This window comes from Mercenaria mercenaria, chromosome 17, assembly GCF_021730395.1.
Source record: "Mercenaria mercenaria strain notata chromosome 17, MADL_Memer_1, whole genome shotgun sequence".
NCBI lineage: Eukaryota > Metazoa > Mollusca > Bivalvia > Venerida > Veneridae > Mercenaria > Mercenaria mercenaria.
The window spans coordinates 29,272,889-29,295,022 of record NC_069377.1 but is presented as its reverse complement, the minus strand read 5'-3'; the positions used below and the strand labels follow the sequence as shown (position 1 = coordinate 29,295,022).

Here is a 22,134-nt window from a genome sequence, read left to right as displayed (position 1 = left end):
CCCCAATCACAGCCATAGAGCTATGCATCGCAAAGTAGGCCAGCAAAGGAGTCTGCAAACAATTTTCAACATTATCAAAACCTTTAATGGGCCATAACTCCACCAAAATCATCAAAGAGGAGCATATGGAAAGTAAAGATAAAAACAAGATGTCTCTAAATATATCAAAAACGAAAAAGGAAATTCAATATATACATGTAATTGCTGTAAGATTACCTGATATTTTGTAGCAGTCTGAATAGTTCTCTGTGCTTTACGCCACTGGTTGCCTTGGTTACCATACAGTGACCAAATAGCTGTGCCAAGTCGACCATAGGAGCTGGTGTAAACATTCAGTGTGCCGATGTTACTACCGTACATGTGATACCAGAATGTGAGACACTGATTGTTAGTAGCGGGGTATGTCTTACTGGCCAGTCTTGCCTTGTCACCTTGTTTCCGTGGAGCTGATGTCTCAGTATACATGTAGTGACCTGGGATATGATAAAAGTAACGTAAATTTTTCAATTTTGTGAGAATTTTAACCTTTCTTTGTGAATTAAAAAAAAACAAGACACGTTTTATCAGTTCATTATTATGGTGTTTTTATTAATACATTATAAATTTTCCACCATCCTCATGGTGATAAATCCCACACATCTGAACTGCAAACAATGATTTATCACTGAATAATGATTTTTCCATTATAAATCACTGTTTGGGATATATTCTTTCATTACAATTTACAGATGTATTACTAAATAGTTTACCACTGGTAATTTAAAAGTACTAATTTATTAAGTTAGAAGCTTAAAGGACTTGAATTAGAAATGTTTACATTCTGTTCTATCCCTTTAGTTTATACTAATTTGATTCAATTTATTATGACGATACTTCAAATTAATTTGAACCACTCCCAAGCCCACTTTCAGGAAAAACCAGTAATGGTGTTATATGAGGTATGGTCATGACTCCAGGTGTGCTCAAACCCACAACCTCAGGTCACTGAGCGGCTGACGCGTTAACCTTTTGACGACCCCTCCCCTCTGCTAACCACTTACTAGAATGGTCAAATATGGCTTTTGCCACAACCAGAACTGTATTAAACCCTGCCTTACAGTTAGTTTTCAGTACTAAACATACCATCTGTAGTGCCATAGGAATGATCTGACATTGGTCCTGTCCTAGCAGAGCCTGTAGCGCCGGACTTCCAAGTCCAATCAAAGTCGTCATTCACCAATTGTTGATAGCCGCAGATTGTCTTATCCTCAAAGTCACACACAGCTTTATAAAACAAATATAATGTACAGGTATTAAATGTAAGTAAAGTCGAGTTTTGAAAAATGACTCACATTTTGCAAAATCTTTAAACTGTAAAATAACTTAATTTCGTAGGCATGAAATTTTGCGGCTTTAGCCAAAATCACTTATTCATAGGGATATAAATTTGTGGATATCCACTTTTGAAGATAAAAATGAATGGGAATTTTACTTGTGAATTAGAATTTAATTTTGCAGGAGACATTAACATGAAATCAGAAACAAGAAAATTAGTCCCCTGAAATCATTAAATTAAATGCTTTCATAATTACTGTAAACATAGTATTTTATCCTAATGTTTTCTAGCTATATTCAGTTGCTTGTAGCTTTTGGTTTTTACATCTGTATTTTGATAGGCTATTCATGTTTTGCTTTCTGTTTTATTGTTTTTTGGAATTGTTTGTATTTATGTATAACACTTTTGACTGTATTCACATACATGAAAAGAGTACTATGTAAATATGGTAAATAATCAATAATTATATAACGAAAAAGAAGTGGATCATAAAAATGTTAGATGGAATAGCAGACAAATTATTACAGTAATATCTTCCTTTAACTTTATTACCTCCCTTTATTTCATAAATTTATTATTGTAGAAAGATACTTACTAGGTGGTGGACATGCACCATTTGTAATGGTAATATCATCAAGCGCAATGTCACCTTGGTAACCATTGCCTTTTAGTGCTTCAAAGACAATCTGAAAGAATAAAATACAAAAATTCATAACCTCATGCAATTGCATTTTAACCTCTACACATTTTTAATAAATATATAGTGTTTTGCTTTTCTTTCTTTAAAACTTTCATTAAAATTTTAAGTTAAAAACTCCACTCCTCCATTCTCCCCCTCCCTGACATTATAGACATATTCGATATCATTCCAACATAAATGCGTTGTTCCACTTAATTTTTTCCACTGATTTAAAAAAAAATACCAGAATTCTGAAGAACCACTTCCCAGATTTTTTTTTCTACTCTTTGATGATTTACTGAAATTATATTTAAATGGGTCATTAAGATTTCACATATATTTTTTTTCAATCCCTGCAACACTCTAAACATACACAATCAATTTCTGAGACAATGCATTGTTCTATTCAAGTTTTCCACGGATTTAATAAATTTGCGAGTTGTGAAGAACCATTTCCAATATTCTTACATTTTTCTTCTCTCTGATGATGTCAATACCTACCTGTTTATTGTAAAGGGCACCAAGTTCTACCTGACCCAAACGCCACTGGTCACCTTGTGTACCCATTTTATTCCAATATGGACTTCCTAGGCTCGAACCTGACTTCACGTACATGGTAAGTATACTGACGTCAGAGCCATACATGTGGTACCAGAATAAAACACAAGTTGCTGTCTGGGTTGTAACAGCAGGACTAATGATACGTGCAGAGTTATTGGCCTTATGCTGTGAAGTTTCAATGTATATGTAATAGCCTGAAAAGCATAGAAACATAGCCATGAGTACATTAAATCCACAAAATGTCTTACCACTTTTATACATAACAAATCAAAGAGCATAGCATTTTATGACTGATTCAAACCCATGCCACTCAGGTGCTAGTCCAATTCTCTAACCACTGAGCCAAAGAGTCAACTCCCTGATGCAGTTGTCAGAGATTGGCTTTAAACTAACAGGCTATGATGTGTAGGCCACTGTAACACTTATCTTGTAAGATATTGTAGAAGCTTTCATTTATTTGTGAGGTGTTTAATTTTTTTTTAAGAACGAAACCTCTGGAATTTCACTGAACATACTTCCCACAAACCTCTCTCATAACATAATAAGTCACTACTTAAACACTGTGATCAATGCCATAACACTCAACATTTTCCTAATTGCCTGGCCTATATGGAAAGGAGGGTGCCCAATTAACATTTTGACCACTCCTCCAATAAAATAATTAAAACTGAAGCATTAAATTATGAGTTTTGTAATAGTTCACATTCTGCAGACATTCTGGTGTCAAAAATATAGAACAAAACAGTAAACTAAATGTTTCCTTACCATTACTGCTCTTTGTGGTGTGGTCAAAACTGGGTCCAGTATTAGAACTAGATGTCTTTCCTTTCTGTCTTGTCCAATCAAAATCATCTGTGGTGTCTTGTGACCAACCACATAATCCAGATTCAAATGTGCATTGAGTGACTGGAACTGAAAGGAGCAAAATGTTTTGTGAAATCATTTTAATTCTTTAACATTAAATTTCATGGATTTGGCCAATATGGCTATTATGTGGAAATATGAATTCATGAATTTTTTGTTTTGTTGGAATTTCATTTCATGGATTCACTCAACTACAAAAATTAAGCTAGGGAAGCTTGTCTCTCAATAGTACATACTGTTACATTATTTGATAAAAGGGCATTATGTTCTCACATGCAAGTAGTACTGGTCTCTTTTCCACATACTCAGAAAATTTACCGAGGTTTGAATTTCTCTAAATTTCTAATAGCAGTACTCTGTCTATCAGTAAGAAAATAATGTGAAAATAAACCCATTGCTTAAATTTCTGATTTTTTAGTACTACCAACATGGTCTACAACTCAAACATATATTCATATGGAGATAATTTGTGCAGCTGACTTGCTGCTTAGTGCAAGCAGCTTTTTAATACAGGCAGCTGCTAAACTAAACTGAAGTAAGAAAGTCCAACTGGGAAGTTAATTGAGCGGCTGCTGAAGGAAAGTGGCTGCTTAAGGAAAGTTGCAGTTAAAATAGTCCATCTGTGTAATTTACTGACTGGCTTCTTAAGGCAAGTAACTGCTTAATACAGGTGGCTGCTAAGCCGGGTACAACTGTATTTAATGCTTAAAATGTAAACACTTACTAGCTGTTGTAAATGGTGTTGGGGCTTGTGTAGAACCTGTCGGCTGTGATCCGCAGCTTCCTGGTACAACGCTGATATCATCCAAGGCAATGTCTCCGTTAAAGTCTTTGCCTCTGACCCCTTCAAACAGGATGTAGAATTTCTGTCGGGATGCTAGAGTTGCCTGCCCTTTGATCCAGATGTCACCCTTGTTGCCACTCACGTTAAATACTGTCTGCTGTGGACCGAGGTTTGTCATCAGATAAACATTCAGGTCACCGATTCCTAGATGATACATAAAAAATTATACTACAAGGGTCATGAAGAATTAATCAGCTAAACTTGTCCATGCAGTCAATGGTGGCAACAGCTGTACCATACTTTCCACAACTAAACTACAGTTTCCATCACAGCATTATGTACTTTTCTAACATTTTTATGCAATTATTAAAACAAAACTTTACTTCCAGTATCTTTTTGCTACTTCAAGTACCTTTCAGTTACTTCTAGTACTTTTTTTAAATTAATACTTCCAGCATCTTTTTGGTACTTTAAGGATCTTTTTGTTATTTTCCGGTAGTTTTTGTTACTTCCATTACCTTTTTGTTACTTGCAGTATCTTTTCGTTACTTCCAGTACCTTTTTGTTACTGTCAGTATCTTTTTGTTACAGTGAACAAGAAACTAAAACTGTTTTGTAACTTTCGAAAAGTCACAGAGGTATTTTACCTTTTCCATACATGTTGTACCAGAATGTTAAACATGAGCCAGTAGTTGGTGTTATCTGGTCACTCTTCAGCCACGCCTTGTCTCCCACTCTCCTTGGAGCACTTGTCTCAATAAACACATAGTATCCTGTAATGGCATAATTATAATGACCATGGTAGTTTAAGACAACTATTCAGAAAGGAAGATTTAAGCCAGTTAAGATATGATTTTTTCTCAGTTGAATATTCTAGATTAGTTTCTATATGCCAAACAAAATCGTGCCATTAAAACATCATAACAAGAGTTGTCTATTGACAATACTTAATTATTTTATCCGTCTTTTTCTCTATCTAGTTTACATGCAATAACTTTCATTGAGTTAATATGGGGTATAATTTTGTAAAATGCAATCCAAAGACATGGAACATGGTTCAAAGCAGTCATTTCATTAGGATGAAACCTGTGAAGATTTTGAAAGCACTTAATTAGTTCTATGGTTTAGGAGTAAAAATCTTTCATACAAATTTCAAAGTTAACAGTATGCAAAATTCTGGCAAAATTACTTGTTTGACTTAAATTCTCTTCTCAAGCCAGTTGTATCTGTTCTGCCATTACCTTTAAACATAAACAACCAAGACCAAAACATTATCATAGCATGTATAGTTCATTATATACAAGTATTACACAAGCATATTTGTTACCTGCAGCAGAATTTGTAGTGTGGTCATTGTGAGGCCCTGTTGTTGAAGATGGGGTACCACCATTATCTCGAGTCCAGTCAAACTGGTCCCCGCGAATGTTAGTGTATCCGCAAAGGTCCTTTTCAAAGTTACATGAAGCTGGGGCAGGACACGGTCCCTGTGTGATCTTAAAATCATCAATGGCAATATCACTGCTGTAGGTAGATCCTCGTATTCCTTCAAACACAAGCTGAAACCAAAGAAAAATATGTTTAAATACAGCTCTAAATCATTTGCATACCGTATTTACCCGCCTACAAGATGATCTTTCTATAAGACGGGTTCCTTTTATTACTCAAAATCAAAAGCATTTTGCAGATTCTACTTCTATAGCACTGACTCACTTATTATATGTGGCAAAACATTAGATCTGCATTTTAAGGAGAAAAAACATGTCTGATGGGCAGGTAAAGATGGTAATCTAAGTAAATGTTAAAACACAAAAAAAAAGTTGCAATATATCTTTTGATGTAACTCAAAACCAGTGTCCACCAAACATTGACTGAACGAGTGTAACACAGAAGCAATTTAAATGCTGACAAGAACTAGGTAATATTTATAGAGGTGTGGTTATGGCATGAGGGTTATTCAAGGAATAAAGACTTTACTATCATAGCTTAATTATAAAACATTCTTTAAAATGAAAATATATTACTTGATAGGAAGATGAACTTTGGACTGTAGCTTGTCCCAGAATCCACTTGTTTCCTTGGTTACCAGACATTGTGAAGATATCGCCAGTTATCTGCCCATTAGACATTGTATGAACAATCAGTGTTCCCATGCCTGTACCGTACATGTGGTAATAGAACTGGGCACATTCTCCCGATGTGGCTGGGTATGTTGGTGTCATTATACGTGCTTTGTCTCCTGTTTTTCTCGGAGCTGATGCCTCAATGTATAAATAATGTCCTGAAAAAGCAAAATATACCTCATTGTTAAGAACATATGTTAGAAGTCAGGTTACTTTAGCCTTCATTTGATTAATCTTAATAATAAGAAAACAAGAGGAAAAATATAAAAGCAAAGCGTAACCATCTTTTAAATGGAGTCAAATTTCTAAATATGAACTTGGTCTGCTAAAACCTTCCAAACAATACTGTCATCTTAATTTATTCCCCCCATCCCCACCACCCAAGTCATATCGACCTCTCCCAATGTTTAAGAAACCTTGTACATAAATATAACAACTTTGTGCAAATATCAGCAAACTACTGGAGTAATCCTGGGTTTACAGCATTCAAAACAACAAGAAAGTAAGGAAAACAGTCTGGGACTACAGGAATTAGCCCTGTTGCTTGATCCACTGATGCTCCATCAAGCAATGCTTTACTGTATGTATGAAGTCCTTAAGTTGTAGGTGATGCGTCATTTGAGCCGTGCCATGAGAAAACCAACATAGTGGCTTTGCGACCAGCTGATCAATAACAACTCTGCAATCCAGCACAGTCCCGGTCAGCATCCAATCATGATCGTAAACAGTCTCTCGAATTGCACATATGGTTTTGAAAGCACAGCATGATCTGACCAATAGCCAATTGAGGCTCGTCATAGGATCCATGTGTACTAGACTATGTTGGTTTTTATGTGTAATTTATTTTGAGCTTGATTACTATGGGAACAAATTCTGTCTGTAGCTTTACCTTGTCCAGTTCCATAGGTGTGGTCAGAGGCTGGTCCAGTGCCAGTACTACCTGTCTTGTTTCCATTCAGTGTCCAATCAAACGTATCTGTCTTGTCCTGCGTCCAACCACATAGTCCAGATTCAAATGTGCAAGTCTCTGAAATATAACTTATTGTTAAATATATATCATTTTCAAGTACCAAATTGAAATAATTTTATTACTGATCATTCTGAATACAGCCGAACCTGTTCTTAAGACCACCTGGTAACTAAGTCTACCTGCCTCTACAGACTACTACTTTCTATTCTGATTTAAGGTGGTACATCCATAATGAAAACGTCAAATTTTTTTAGCAATTTCGTTTTGCTTTTTTCAACTGTTATTTTAGCATTTTTTATCAGTAAATATAGCTTGTGTGATCATTTTGGTGAAAACTTACAAATGTCAACATCACATACAAAGAAAACATAGCTGAACGGATATTACTGATTTTATCATTACCAGTCAACTACCATTAAAAATTTTCAGTCTGTCTTAACCTTTGAATTAAAGGACAATCAGTCCCAAAAACAAAGACCATTTTCTTAGCTTTCCTAAAGGTGGTTTTTAAAAACAGGTTCAACTGAAATACAATGTGTTTTTTATTGAAATAAAAACAACAAGAGCTGTCACTAATGGTGACAAATGCCCCCGCATGCCTTGACCTTTGACCTGGTGATCCTGACCTTTGACCTGGTGACCCCAAAGTTAGTAGGCGTCGTGTACTCAATAAATACTATCAGCATGTGAAGTTTGATGGTCCTGGGTGCAGTGGTTCTCGAGTAAAGTGCCTTCATGGAAAAAGTTAACGTGACGAAAGAACGAATAAACTAACAAACTAACGAACGGATGGACAGTTGAAAACTAATATGCCTCCCTTCGGGGGCATAAAAATGGGCATTTAATGATTTATCTATACAGAATTGAGTATGTGCATATTTGGTCAAAATCAGCCCTAGATTAAAAGCAAAACAATAAAATAAAATCAATAGTAAAACAAATCAACTGGACATTAAACTGCACCTTTAACTGTTAAGACTCTCAAAATAATCTCATTGCATTTTTATTCTGCCATAATACACAGATAAGTTAAAAACTTCATGAAATTTGAAAATAAAAAGCAGCAAAAAGGTATACAGTATCAAAAATATTACTTGTTCCTTTGACGACTGTAGAATTAGCGCAAGGTGTTGTCTCAAGGAATACGTCATCCACAGCAATATCGCCACGGTAACCACCTGTCGTTGTGCCTTCAATGACGAGCTTGAAATCAGTTTTACTGGCGTAATTAAGGCTCGCCTGTTGCCATTTGTTTCCCTGAGTTCCTGACTTTGTCCAGAGTACAGTCTGTCTACCTCCTGATATACTGTAGATGCTTAATGTACCGATGGATGCACCATACATGTGGTACCAGAAAGAAAAGCATCTTCCCTAGAATTATAATTAAATCTTCTTTCTTCACCTGATGATAAACAGCGGTACAAGAAGGGCTCAGCAGCGTACATCAACAGACTCGTGCTACTTTCATGTAAAATCATTAATAGGCATGAAAATGAATGTGTTCACCAAAGGTAGTTGTTTCGCAAAAATTTTGACAAATACGTTTTAAAAATACAATAATATCACTGCACAAATATGAATTTTTAAAATCTGTCTTAGATAAATAAAAAAATTCCTTTACTGCTGTTTGAAATATTCTTAAAGGTGCAGGGCACTGACACCTTATTATGAATAAAAACAGAGAGCTATTTTTTACCTTAGAGGATGTGCTAGGTATGACAGGTGTCAATAGATCCGCCTTGTCTCCAGGTCTGTGGGTTCCAGAGGCTTCAATATAAATGTACGATCCTTGACCATATATTGACCCTTGACCAGTGTGAGAATGGTCTCCTAGTGGGCCAGTACCCTGACTGGGGGTGGAGCCGTTGGTGCGAGTCCAATCAAACTGGTCTGTAGTGCTTTGAGTCCATTGGCAGAAATCAGAGTCAAAGTTACATGTAATGGAACCTAGGCTTGCTGAAACAGAAAATTACATCACAACTTATTACAGGATTTGTGTTGATAATGAAATTACAAGGTAGGTGATATTCAACCTGTTACAAGTTGCACTAACAATGTCTTTTTTTTTTTCTTGTTTTTTTTTTTAATTCATGTCATGCCTACATGAATGGCATTTAGTACAAAATAAAAAAAAACAGATATAAGGCCAACAGAGACAACCAATTCTCTTACACTTATTTTCATAATACATTTTCCTATCTCATTCTGCCAACTATCATGCATAAACACATCGGGAAAGAGAAAACTGCATGACTTACCTTGACTTGGCAAGGAGCTATCTGGATATTGTGTACAACTTCCAATAGTTAATGAAGTATCATCTATAGCAATGTCTCCTCTGTAACCTTTACCTCTTATTCCTTCGAATATGATCTGAAAGAGACAGAAAGTCATGCAATGTTTAATTTTTCAAATGTTGGTTCCTTGTCTTGACTTTGAAAGAACAAAATGTTTACAATCAGCAACCCACTCCCCATGACCCCACTTTCCCTACAAAACAAAAACAAAACTTGACCTCATGAAATCTAAGTGAAAACATTTTAATCTTAAGCATAAATAACTAATCAAAATATAATAGAATGATCTGACTGCACATCCAAAAAAAGTCAAAGACAATTTAGGCTGTCTTAGAGAAGTAAATGTTTTTTTTGGGAACAATCAAGAAAATAAACAAAATACCTCGTATGGTTTTGAAGTATACTGTGAGGTGAGATTGAATTGCCCAAGCTCCCACTTGTTTGGAGCCAAGTACTGTCCACTCATGCTCCACTTCAAAGCTTCTGTCGAGAATGTAGAGGATGACGCATTTGTCAACACGTACACATTGAGATTGCCGATATCAGCACCGTACATGTAGAAGTAGAAGCTAAAACATTTAGGGACGGACGGCGAATAAAGTTTACTGATCAGTCGTGCCTTGTCGCCCTTCACTCTGGGTGCACTTGTTTCAATATACATGTAGTAACCGGATGTAGTTCCCTGTGTGTGGTCAACACTTGGCCCAGTAAACGAACTGCCTGTCTTTCCGCGAGATCGTAACCAATCAAAATCATCACCTTGATTAATATTTTTCCAGAAACACGTATTTTTTTCGAAGTTGCACTTGTCCCCTGTAAAACAATGGAACCCTTTATTAAGTAACCTTCCACAAAATACAACTTCTATGCACAAATACTAGACTTAAATCAAGGTTACTGACAAAAATTCTTTTAAAGAATGTGTCACAGATCAGGGTGGCAAACCCATGTGACTTTTTCTGTATCATACACACAGCCAAAAACTGCTCAATTCAAGTAACATTTCTGCTACAATTTTCTTTAAATACTACTTTGCAGGTCTTTTATCAAATAAGAGAGCATCGAAAACAGGAAAATGGGTGCTTTCCTCGCCACAAAGTGTCTACAAAAAATTCTTGATACTTTTCTCAAACACTCCCGACTGTTTTTTCACAGACCAATTGTGTAGATAGTGTACACACTGGAATTTCGGCTAGGTGTTTGGAATCAATATTAAGAGTGGAAAACATTTTGTGTCAAGAAAAGCACTTGTTTTTCCGTCTATGGCACATTTTACTTTGAAAAAACACCATTGATTAACAAGGAAATTACAAAGAAAATGTTACATGAATCAAATGATCTTTCCTGTGTGTAGGATATCAAAAAGTCATGAGGGTTGGCCACCCTGTGTTTTCCTTTTTCAAAAAGAAAAATATCTATTTACCTTGTCCACTGCAAGCACCATTTGAAATAGAAACATCATCAATTGCTATATCACCATGGTAACCTTTTCCTCTCACTCCTTCAAACACAATCTGCAAATAAACAATCATAGGATATTCTGTATTATAACTTGTCCAAGTGTACATTTTTTTTACTAAAAAATTATAACATGCCTGCATTGTCATTATACAACTTTGTATCACAGAATTCTGAAGATTAAAAACATGCACTTGATGTATTTCATTTTAGATACTAATATACATATCAAATGATTTGGTGGGAATAAAAGACTTTTGAAGTTAAAATCCCTAATATCAATCAGTGAAGTAACAAAGAACAAAGGCATAACTGGCAAAAAGGAAAAAAGGCTTCTTCAGCACTAAACTACACCTCGTTTGGTTCTCACGAGATTTAATAAGATTTTGCATTATGGTATTGTAGGGGTATCAGTTCTGTATTAATTCACAGTTTTTTTGTTTTTAACTTTTGAATAATATCTATACCCACCTTGTATTGTCCACCTGGGTTCACAGTGACGGACGCCTGCCTCCAAGCATTACCCTGGTTTAGTGACCTTGCCCAAACTTGACTTCTTACTGATGGCTGCGAGCTGGTGACTATATACACATTTAGTGTATTAACATCTACTCCATACATGTGTGTCCAGAATTTTAAACACTGTGGACCAGCACTCTGAATAAGAACATTTTTTCACTTGTTATTATCTGAATACTTTAAGTAAATATTCGAAACCCTGTATTATCATAAACTAATGACAGTTAGAAATAATATAAAAATGTTCATATGTTGGAATTTTAAGTAAATGACAGGACTGGTAAGTATGTACCTCTAATTCAGGTGAACACTCCAGATTCCTAGATTTACATACTATTAGGCTGTCATGCTTATATATACACCAGACATTATGTATAGGTTAATATGTAAATGGGAGAGCATGCAGTGCCTTTGAGTGACAATGGCCTTGGCAAGGTGATATCAAGGTGAATTATCAGGGAATTTTACTTTTAGATTTCTGTGGCAACCCTGTGATAAATAAAGAACAATTTTTTTTTATCAGAAAAAAACACTGTATTTCATGATTGCATTTTGACACAAACTTATGGGATTTTAATTCTGCAATTATATATTATTTGCAAAAACTATGTATACCTGTGGCTGATAAAAAGGAGTAATGATCCTGGCTGTATCATTAGGTCGTCTAGGAGATGATGTTTCTATGTATATGTAGTGTCCGGAAGAGGTTCCAGTTGTATGATCAGCCGGTGGTCCGGTACCGCTAGAGCCGGTCCTACCGGATTTCCATGTCCAGTCGAAGTTTGGTGTATCAGTTCTGTCCTGTACATAGCCACAAAGTGTTGACTGTTCGAAATCGCATACTGTGTCTGAAAAATATCACAACCATTTTCAATATTTCAAGAATATAGAAAACAAAGATCTTCACCTGCAATTCTTAATTCAGTGAGAAATTCTATGCTACAATCAAACATAAATGACTGTTTCAGCTATAGAAAATATCTAACCCATGATTTTTAAACAGACTTTTTAAACAGCCAATGTCTCGGTAAAATATTGTTTATACATTTGCAATTTTCACTTCAACAATGGGGAAAAAGCAAAATACAGCCTAAATATAACCAAACATCATTTCTTCATCTAACTCCTGATTCATTAACGATACGGTCCAGTTATTTCCTTTTTATACATAACCTAAAAACTGGTATTACTATACAAAGTTTGTCATATTAAAAGTAAGAAATATCCTTACTGGTTTGTTTACATGTTCCTACTGACATTCTGATGTCATCAAGTGCAATATCACCACGGTAACTAATTCCTCGCAGGGCTTGGAAAATAACCTGAAATCAAGTAAAACATAAATAACCTTGGAACAATTCACTTGAATTAATTTCCTTAGTTACCTTTTTTTTCTATGCATTTAAATTAAATCTTGGTCCAAGGTTATAAATTTCAGTTTGTAAACCAGTCACAGAATGAAGCCTTCCTATTGGCTAATTCCTAGACTAGGTCTCCAAACTCAGATTTATGTTCTTGGAACCAGGATACTCTAAACAAATAACAAAAAAAAAAAAACAAAAAAAAAAAAAAAAAAATGCACTGGTCTGGTTTCACTGTGAATTAGAACTGTATATCAAATGTAAAGATCAGATGCACACTTTATATCAAAATACTGAATGGAGGGCATCTGAAGTTTTCCGTCTTATCTGTGAACAAGTGGCTTGAATACTTTTATCTAACTTGATAATATTTAGTATGCTTGATTATGACAAAATATTCAGCCTGCTAAATTATGACAAATTAATTAGTGTGCTTTAAAAAGACAAAATATTCAGACAGCTTGATCACAACAAAATATTCAGTCTACTTAATTATGATAAAATGTTCAGCCTACCTGTCTATGATAAAATATTCAGCATTTTTGATTATGACGCAATGTTTTGCACTTGCTAATGAGAAAAAAATCAACGTACTTAATTATGACAAATATTCCCCCAGCTTGATTACAACAAAATATTCAGTCTGTTTGATTAGAACCATATATCCTCCATGCTTGGTTACAACCAAATATTTCCCCCTGCTTGATTACAGCAAAATATTCAGCCTGCTTGATTACAACCAAATATTCAGCCTGCTTTATTACAACCAAATATTTTCCCCTGCTTGATTACAACAAAATATTCAGCCTGCTTGATTACAACAAAATATTTCCCCCTGCTTGATTACAACCAAACATTCCCCCTGCTTGATTACAACCAAATATTCAGCCTGCTTGATTACAACAAAATATTCAGCCTGCTTGATTGCAAACAAATATTTCCCCCTGCTTGATTACAAACAAATATTCAGCCTGCTTGATAATGACAAAATGTTCAGTCTGCCTAAATATATTATACCTTGTATCCAGCAGAAGATGGTGATATAGTGACCTCCCCTTGAATCCACTTGTTACCTTGGTCACCAGTTCGTCGCCATATATTGGTTCCCAGCCCAGGTACAGTACCTGCTTTAAGGTAGACTAGAAGCATGTTGACATGGGTACCATACATATGGTACCAGAAACTGAGACATCGAGTTTGAGTCTCTTGAATCACTGGGGTCTGTATGATGGCTGTGTCATTGGGACGACGTGGGGCCGATGTTTCAATGAAGATATACCATCCATTTGCTGGAAAAAAAAAGATGGTCAATTAAAAGTGAAGAAATGTTAAGAATTCAAAAATTGTAAATAAGGTAAATAATATAAAAATTTCTGCAATGCCAACAGACCTCTAGCCGACTGAACAAACAAGACACACACAAACGAAATAGGAAAGAGCATGAAGAAAACGAAGGTATTCTAGCCAAAACTCCAGTTTAAAATGCACAACCTCTTTACAAATAACAGGAGGTGAACAGTGAATGACTTATGACATAATGTACTCACGTTTTCCTGTGGTGTGGTCATTTGTAGGCCCTGTTGAAGAGGAACCTGTAGGTCCTTGTGTTCTGGTCCAGTCAAAGTTGTCATCAGGAGATTGGGCCCACTTACAGAAACCTTGCTCAAAGTTACAGTCATACTGTGTGGGAGCTACAAAAATGTTATGAATATGTACAATGCACTTTTCAAACATTCAACTGATGTAAAATTTATTACAAATACACTCTTCTATGTACACTTAATTTTTAACTAGTGTATACTACGCTGTCCAAACCGTTCATTGATATGTTTTTGTTTGGGTTTGGTTTAATGCCATATCAACACTTATACATGTATATATCATACAGTGACTTTGCAATGTTAATGTGAAGTTACAATAAGATATATTAATTTAAGCAATAGTAACAAAGAAAAAGAAAGATTGCTGGAAAACTTTAAAGAAAACAGCTCACGCCGACGCCAACACAGATGCTGGGGCAAGTAGAATAACACCCCTATTCTCTGAATAGTGGAGCTAAAAAATAAAGTCATTCAAACAGAGGTCAAATATACATACTTGGTGTTGAGCCTGCTGTAACTGTAGTAACAGCAGCTGGTGTTGTGGCCACTGTCGTCTGTCCAATTGGTGATGCCGCTGAAGGTTGCACTGAAATAAAAAAAAAATCATTTATCTTATTGGGTTAACAGTCACACCAAACACAATTTAGGTCAGTGGCCAGTTTTTCACAGCTTGATATTTGAGGGTGACACTAGGTGCCCCTTCCACACATTGTTTCAGATTTGAGTGGGCACCTTGGTAGAACAACTGACCTTCCATAAGTTATTTACCTATGTATATAGGCCAAAATACATTGACATCCCAGTAAACATTGAAACCTGTATCAAGCAGCCAGTCAAAGGAGAAACACAATTTTGTTTTTAAAGGCAAGTGACTGTTTAAAAGTTAGTCTAGTTGATATTAAAACTAAATGTTAATTTCAGAATATAACTGAGTGGCTGCTCAAAGCCAGTGGCTGGTTAATACTGATGGCTGTTTTGGAAGTTGCCTGACTGGCTGCTTTAGGGATGTTGTTGTGGCTGCTAAGGCAGGGTCAACTGTACCTGAACAGTAAGATCCTGTAAATGAGATGTCATCAATGGCCATATCACTGAGATAGGAGCTTCCCCTCACACCTTCTATCACAACCTACAATAAAATGGTGACAAATGTACTCCATAGAATAACTTGCTATTGATAGCTCAGTAAAATTTATTGAAACACATGGCTGAATTTAACTATCTATAATGTCTCAACAATGTGTCCATCTAGTGGTTAGGGTGTCAGCGGCTCAACCCGGAGGTTGTTGGGTCAAGACCTACTGGAGTCATAACCACATCTCATATGACACCAGTACTGGTTTTTCGAGGAAGCATACTCAAGAGTGGTTCAAATAAAGTTCAAGCTTTCATCACAACTGAGCTAAAATAAATCAGTTAAAAGAAAAAAAAGAAAGCTCAACACAACATTCATGTCTTCAATGTCACTTTTTACTTCTGATAAATTTCAGAATGAATTAGAAATATAAAAGAAAAATCACCTTACTTTACAAAACATAGAAAGTATATTTTATGAAATATTGTAACAAGTTCTTTGTAGTAAAATCACTCATAGTTGAGAGAAATACAAAAAGTTTTGAACAATTTCCATTAACTCTTTAAGACATAAAGTAATTTTAATGTGTATACCCTGTAGGGTTTGGTGCTTTTAATTCCAATCTGACCGTTTAGCCAGGTTGAGACCTGGCTTCCTGTTAGTCTCCACAACGTTTGGTTTGTGGTGCCAGTGACCAGGTACACAGACAACTGGCCAATACCAGAACCATACATGTGGTACCAGAAATTCATACAGCTGCCGGTTGACGGGTTAAACTGTTGGCTTGTAACACGTGCAGTATCTCCTCTCACTCTTGGTGCACTAGCCTCAATAAATATGTACCTTCCTGAGAAAATAAAACATTAATCTGATTCCTGGGTCAGACTGTTACCCTTATAAGTTTCCAGTGATAGTTTTCTGTAACATGAATCAGAAACTACATTAAGTTTTAATTCTCTTAAATTTACAAACTTCACTTCTAAAGTCTTCTTTTAATTTAAACATTCTTGTATTTCTAACCTTTCAGCATGATTGTAAAAGTGGCAGCTTGAAAAACCCACAAAAATTATGTTACTCTATTTCAAACTTTTAAAAATGAAAGCTACCCACATAATAAAGTAAGCCGAAGATTTGAATCTGCAATCAACTTAGATCACTAATATTTGTAAAAGATCTCTCTCTTGTGAATATTACCTAGTTTATAGTATTTGAGTTTGGAAAACTGCTTCGCTGGTTTACAGGATCACTTACCTTTGTTATCTCCATGGGTGTGGTCATTCTGTGGTCCAGTGTATTTGCTATTTGTACCTCCACTTCCAATCAGCCAATCAAAATTGTCCGTTCTCAGATTGGTCCATGTGCACATTGTTCCATCATCAAAGTTGCAGTTGCCTGTGAACAAATATCACACATTTTATTTGTAAAAGCATTTTTTGTCATTTTATTTTTAAATCAGCCCTTTCTGCAAAATGAAACTGTTTGAACTATTTAACCAAATGTTAAGAAGGTACCATTAACCCAAATATTGCCATGGCAAACTCTTTCCTTCAGTAAGTTTGCTTGAGAAAAAACTGACTAATAATACATGCTTACTAAATGGCCAATACTGAGGGCTAAATGTGTCTTTGACTATTGACTGGCAAGCCATTCAATATGAATTTTATTACAGGACATTAGAAATAAATTTCAACATTACATTTCAAAATTTTTGACTTTAGCCCAGCAAACCTGTGTTGAAATATTGACCGGTCAAAGACATAAATTAGGGACTGCCGATTTATATAAGGAGTCAGGAAATAAATATAAATGCATATCCATTTTTAGTGTAACTACGTATTAATATATAAAAAATAAATATATGTTTCCAATTTATGAAATAACATTTCATAATTTCAAATTAGTTTTTCGTAAAAATGCAATATATGTAGTACTACATCTAAAACAAATCAGAAATATTATTTCGTCATCATGAAAAACTATTTTGTTTTAAGGAAATATATAAAGAATATAGCGGCTCTGTACTTTATAACTGTCTTACCAGGCAATGTACATCCACCGCTATTTATGGAAATATCATCAATTGCTATATCACTCTGGTAACCAGTACCCACAAGTCCCTCAAACATGATGGTGTAGTTAGAACTCTGTGGAACTGTTACTTGAGCAAGTTGCCAAGCAAGTCCCTGGTTCCCTGATTTGGTCCAGATGCGTCTTTGACTGGTTCCCCTTGTCAGAACTACATTTAGTGTACCCATACTACGGCCATTCATGTTGTACCAGAAGTTGAGACAGCCTCCTCTTGGTGAAGAGTAACTAGGGGAGACAAGTTGTGCAGAATCTCCTCTCACTCTAGGTGAACTGGCTTCAATGTACATGTAATGGCCTGGAGGGAAAAAAAGACATTCACAATAAACCTTTGTAGTTTGTAAACAGTAAAATAATACTGTGCAAATCAAAACCACAAATCTTAAAAACAGGATTTCATTCGGATAATTTTCGAGACGTTTTGTTCTTTTTCAAATTGTATGTTTTTCAGCGAATCATTGAAATAAATATGGTTATTTCAAAGAAAAGAAATTTTCTCTGACTGCTCAGGCATAATGGACTTTTTTAAAAATCAAAACCTTTGACAATACATGCAATAAGAAATTCACTGTTTTACATGTTAGATATAAATATGTTTCACACCTGAACACAGATTTCACATTTTCACTTGTACAGTAGGGACTAAGCCACACTTAAAAAACATTGCATGTAGTGTTCACATAGTGAAACATAATGCAATCTTGCATGTAAGCAAACAAACATCTGCTACATATTAAATTCACAGACTCTCTCAGATATTAGTGGCAGATTTATAGTAAATGTAAGCTATCAAATTTTGGTAAAACAAAATGTATGCACAAAAACAAAACAAAAATTGACTAAACGTATTTAGCAAATCAGCAAAAATGGCTGCAGTTATCTGAATGAAATTTACCTCTGTTTGTACCATATGTATGGTCACTTCTGGGCCCTGTTCCTGAGGAAGATGTTCCACCAATAGATCTTGACCAATCAAACACATCAGTCTTTACCTGCCTGTATCCGCACAGCCCAAGCTCAAAATTGCACTTTGTAAAGGCTGAAAGAAATAACGATTAATTCTATTATACAGTTAACTCATCTGACATTTTTCTTTACCTTGAGTATTACTTGATCACATTTTAGATTATTATAGATTACTCAAGAAGCACAATACAAAATAACTTCTGTACTCTCTTACTAAACAGTTCAAATTAAGAGGTTTAGGACTTCTAGTAATCGGCAATTATATTTTTGTATTGGGTTTTGGCATTCTCCCAACATTCATGTACCTCAAACAAGACCTAAGTGGTTTTGTTCATTCCAGAGAATGCAGAAATCACAAGAGGAGAATACGTAACAAGACCAAAATTTCTGACTATCATTACAGGTCCACTACCTTAACCCTGACCCTGCTAAATGTCTTAAAATGGACTGGTCCATCATTTAATTTAGGCAATACCACTTTTTATTCAAAGGGGTGTTCACTGAAAATTTATTGACTGAATAGCAAACAGTGCAGACCATGATCAGACTGCACAGAAGTGCAGGCTGATCTTGGTCTGAACTAGTCGCAAAGGCAGAATCACTTGGCGCCATCTGGCTAAAGGTTAAGAAAGATTAGAGTATTCCAGAAAATTTATAAAAAGAATGAAATACTTACATGTCTGCTGACAAGGTTGAGTTGAGAATGTAATATCATCTATAGCAATATCCCCACGGTAGCTGATGCCCCTAACACCCTCAAATACTATCTGTAAAATATAGAATATGTAATCGTTATATATTGTTACTATTATTCAACTATGAAATATTGGATACACTATTAGTCATAGCCTCTATTCTGTCTATTACAGCTGATGGCATTTCTTGACATGCTGCTGTTTGGCTTTGGCCTTAATAGGGTAGCCAAATATTTTTTGCTATATGTTTCAATCTATATATACAATATTACTGGTAAATAGCTTCTGCATATCATATGGTACAGGCTAAAACAAAACGAAACTTGACCAAAATCAGAGCAATATGAGAAAATCAGAGCCAATATAGAACTCAAGCATTCTGACTGGTTGATATGAGGGGCCACTTCAGAGTTGATTAATAAAATAATCATTAATCAAGTCATTTCATATTGGCCTAAATTGTCCTCTGAAAAAGAAAAAAGTCTGAAACAGTAGACCCTCAGCCTGTCACCTTTGACACCCTTGAACAAATGATAAACTGTCGGAGCGCTAAATTTATCATGCGGTTATATTAGTACATTTATGATAATGTACCTGGAAAGAAGCTCCTTTGTTTGTTGTTATATCAACAGTTTGGAAATGCCACTGATTGTTGACGGTTCCAGTACGGCTCCAGGCAGGAGTTCCCAACTGGTTCCCAAACTTGGTGTACACATTTAGTGTGTTGACGTCAGGGCCATACATGTGGTACCAGAATCTTAAACACTGAGCATTGAGACGTGGTGCAATGGACGGGCTAATGAGTCTAGCTGTGTCATTTGGTTTTCTAGGTGTTGAAGTTTCAATGAATGCATAATGTCCTTGTGCTGCAGAGAACCAAAATTCAAATTTAGCTTTCTTTGTATCAATGAATATTTAAAATTGTTGGTACTTATGTTATTTAAGTGTATGTTTTTTTCTAGGATTTGCCTTAAAACACACTTTTTGATAATACACTAACTGTTCTAAAGTACATTTTTTGTGAACAAAATTATTATCAAAGTAATGGAAATTTGTTAACGAGGCTACTGGAAGATCATGATTCTGTTTGCTGCTTAAAAATTAAATAACAGGGACTTTTCTGTAAGCCGACTGAGGCTTAAAAGGTTTTTTTTTTTGTGATAAGTTTTGTCTCACAGGGAGTGCTACTGCACAAAACAGGCTGCATTAATTTTGCTTAAAAATTTTAATATTCTTTAGAATATTTCTAGTTTCCTTGAAATCACTCTAAAGTTTGTTATTTGGAAATTACTTTAAAGTATGTTTCATGACAATCACTCTAGGGTCTGTTTCCAGATAATAACACTAGATTCTGTTACTACATGTACTACCATAATGAGAGGGTGCGGACTTAGCCCAAGTGTGTCTGCTTCAGCTATAGCCTCCAGGTTTTATATGAATGTGAAGGACTTTGTTGAACAAACCTGTTCCAAGTGTATGATCTTTTGAAGGTCCTGTCTGTGAAGAAGAGGTTGGACCACTTGCTCTTGTCCAATCAAAATTGTCGTCTCTCGCCTGTGTCCACTGGCAGAATCCTTTCTCAAATGTGCAGTCTAGTCTTGAGGGAGGCACTGTCATAGATGAAAAAATAAAAAAACTAAGTTAACAGAAAAAGTGTCCATTTCATTCTTAAATGATGTGATAGATATTAAGCTATTCAGGCACTACATTTGTATGCTGAAATGCAATATCTATCAATATTATATACCAGTGTGAAATGAGCTCCGTTGATTGGTCGAAAGGGATGCAAGCGTGGGTCCGCAAAAAGCGATACTGACCCGCAAAAGTGATAATGACTGTTTTTCTTATATGTATGAAATCTGGGCCAGTCAAATGAGTGCATTTGAGAAGGGCATATAATATAAAAATTAAAGACTCATGTTTCGGTCAATATGTGTTTTTACGGACCTGCAAAAATGATATTGACCTCGGACTGCGTTCTCGGCCAATATCATTTTTACAGGTCCGTAAAACCACATATTGACCTAAACATAAGTCAATTACTGTATAACAAGAACCCTATAATATCTTACAAGTCTGAGTCTAAGCTGATGCTGTAAAATCATATATCCTGGACACGTATTTTCGTGTTTTTGGTCACAACAGCTAAATTTTGGTGAAACAAAGTCAGTGATTAACATTTGTTTTCAATGAAATGAATTCTTTGGAATTAAATTTGATGGACTGAATCAATCATGAAATTCTTGAAAACTAGTCACCTATAAAACTTAATTTCCTACTAGCCCACATTTACTTTTACTAGTGTTTTACTTCACACCTTATTTCAGTCACTGTCAAACATCTTATCAACAATCAGTACTTTTAGTGCATACTATATAAATTGTAAATGACTACTGAAAAATTAACATTTGTTGTCTTTGAATCATAAAATAACAGCTCAAATTTAATTTAAAATTTATTATTAAAACTGTAGCTCATTACCTGTGGGTGGGGTAGTGGATCCAGCTGGTGGGTAGAAAGTAGTTAGCTTTCCAGATGTGACCGCTTGTCCTGGTTGGGCTGAAATACAGCAAAAACATTTGCATGTATATCATTTTTTTTTAAATTTCGAAAACTTAAATATGCCAAAACAAAATCTTCAAAATTATGAGATTGTTTTTGTACACGAGTATCAAGTGTGTCATTTTACTTTATATCAAATTTCAAACATATATACACAGTATATATGCCATAATAAATTAACCACTTGTTAATGACTGCAATACTTAACACCCAGCTTTATCATGT

The 22,134-nt window shown here is 35.2% G+C and overlaps 1 protein-coding gene across 1 annotated transcript in view; it reads right to left on the bottom strand.

The window, feature by feature from the left end:
• LOC123535848 (MAM and LDL-receptor class A domain-containing protein 2-like) overlaps nt 1–22,134 on the bottom strand; it is a 165,256-nt gene that overhangs the window by 50,453 nt on the left and 92,669 nt on the right. The window contains exons 86-115 of the mRNA XM_053527737.1: nt 21,829–21,906; nt 20,811–20,957; nt 19,942–20,213; nt 19,329–19,419; nt 18,582–18,725; nt 17,640–17,984; nt 16,853–16,993; nt 16,195–16,448; nt 15,571–15,655; nt 15,026–15,115; nt 14,476–14,619; nt 13,946–14,217; nt 12,799–12,889; nt 12,183–12,415; nt 11,520–11,705; nt 11,014–11,104; nt 9,973–10,403; nt 9,552–9,666; nt 8,990–9,249; nt 8,388–8,664; nt 7,213–7,350; nt 6,225–6,481; nt 5,531–5,759; nt 4,851–4,976; nt 4,144–4,407; nt 3,321–3,467; nt 2,496–2,749; nt 1,911–2,001; nt 1,123–1,263; nt 217–473 (exon numbers count right to left, since the gene is read on the bottom strand). Of these exons, the coding sequence (XP_053383712.1) occupies nt 217–473; nt 1,123–1,263; nt 1,911–2,001; nt 2,496–2,749; nt 3,321–3,467; nt 4,144–4,407; nt 4,851–4,976; nt 5,531–5,759; nt 6,225–6,481; nt 7,213–7,350; nt 8,388–8,664; nt 8,990–9,249; nt 9,552–9,666; nt 9,973–10,403; nt 11,014–11,104; nt 11,520–11,705; nt 12,183–12,415; nt 12,799–12,889; nt 13,946–14,217; nt 14,476–14,619; nt 15,026–15,115; nt 15,571–15,655; nt 16,195–16,448; nt 16,853–16,993; nt 17,640–17,984; nt 18,582–18,725; nt 19,329–19,419; nt 19,942–20,213; nt 20,811–20,957; nt 21,829–21,906 (5,651 nt within the window). The remainder of the gene's footprint in view (nt 1–216; nt 474–1,122; nt 1,264–1,910; nt 2,002–2,495; nt 2,750–3,320; nt 3,468–4,143; nt 4,408–4,850; nt 4,977–5,530; nt 5,760–6,224; nt 6,482–7,212; nt 7,351–8,387; nt 8,665–8,989; nt 9,250–9,551; nt 9,667–9,972; nt 10,404–11,013; nt 11,105–11,519; nt 11,706–12,182; nt 12,416–12,798; nt 12,890–13,945; nt 14,218–14,475; nt 14,620–15,025; nt 15,116–15,570; nt 15,656–16,194; nt 16,449–16,852; nt 16,994–17,639; nt 17,985–18,581; nt 18,726–19,328; nt 19,420–19,941; nt 20,214–20,810; nt 20,958–21,828; nt 21,907–22,134) is intronic.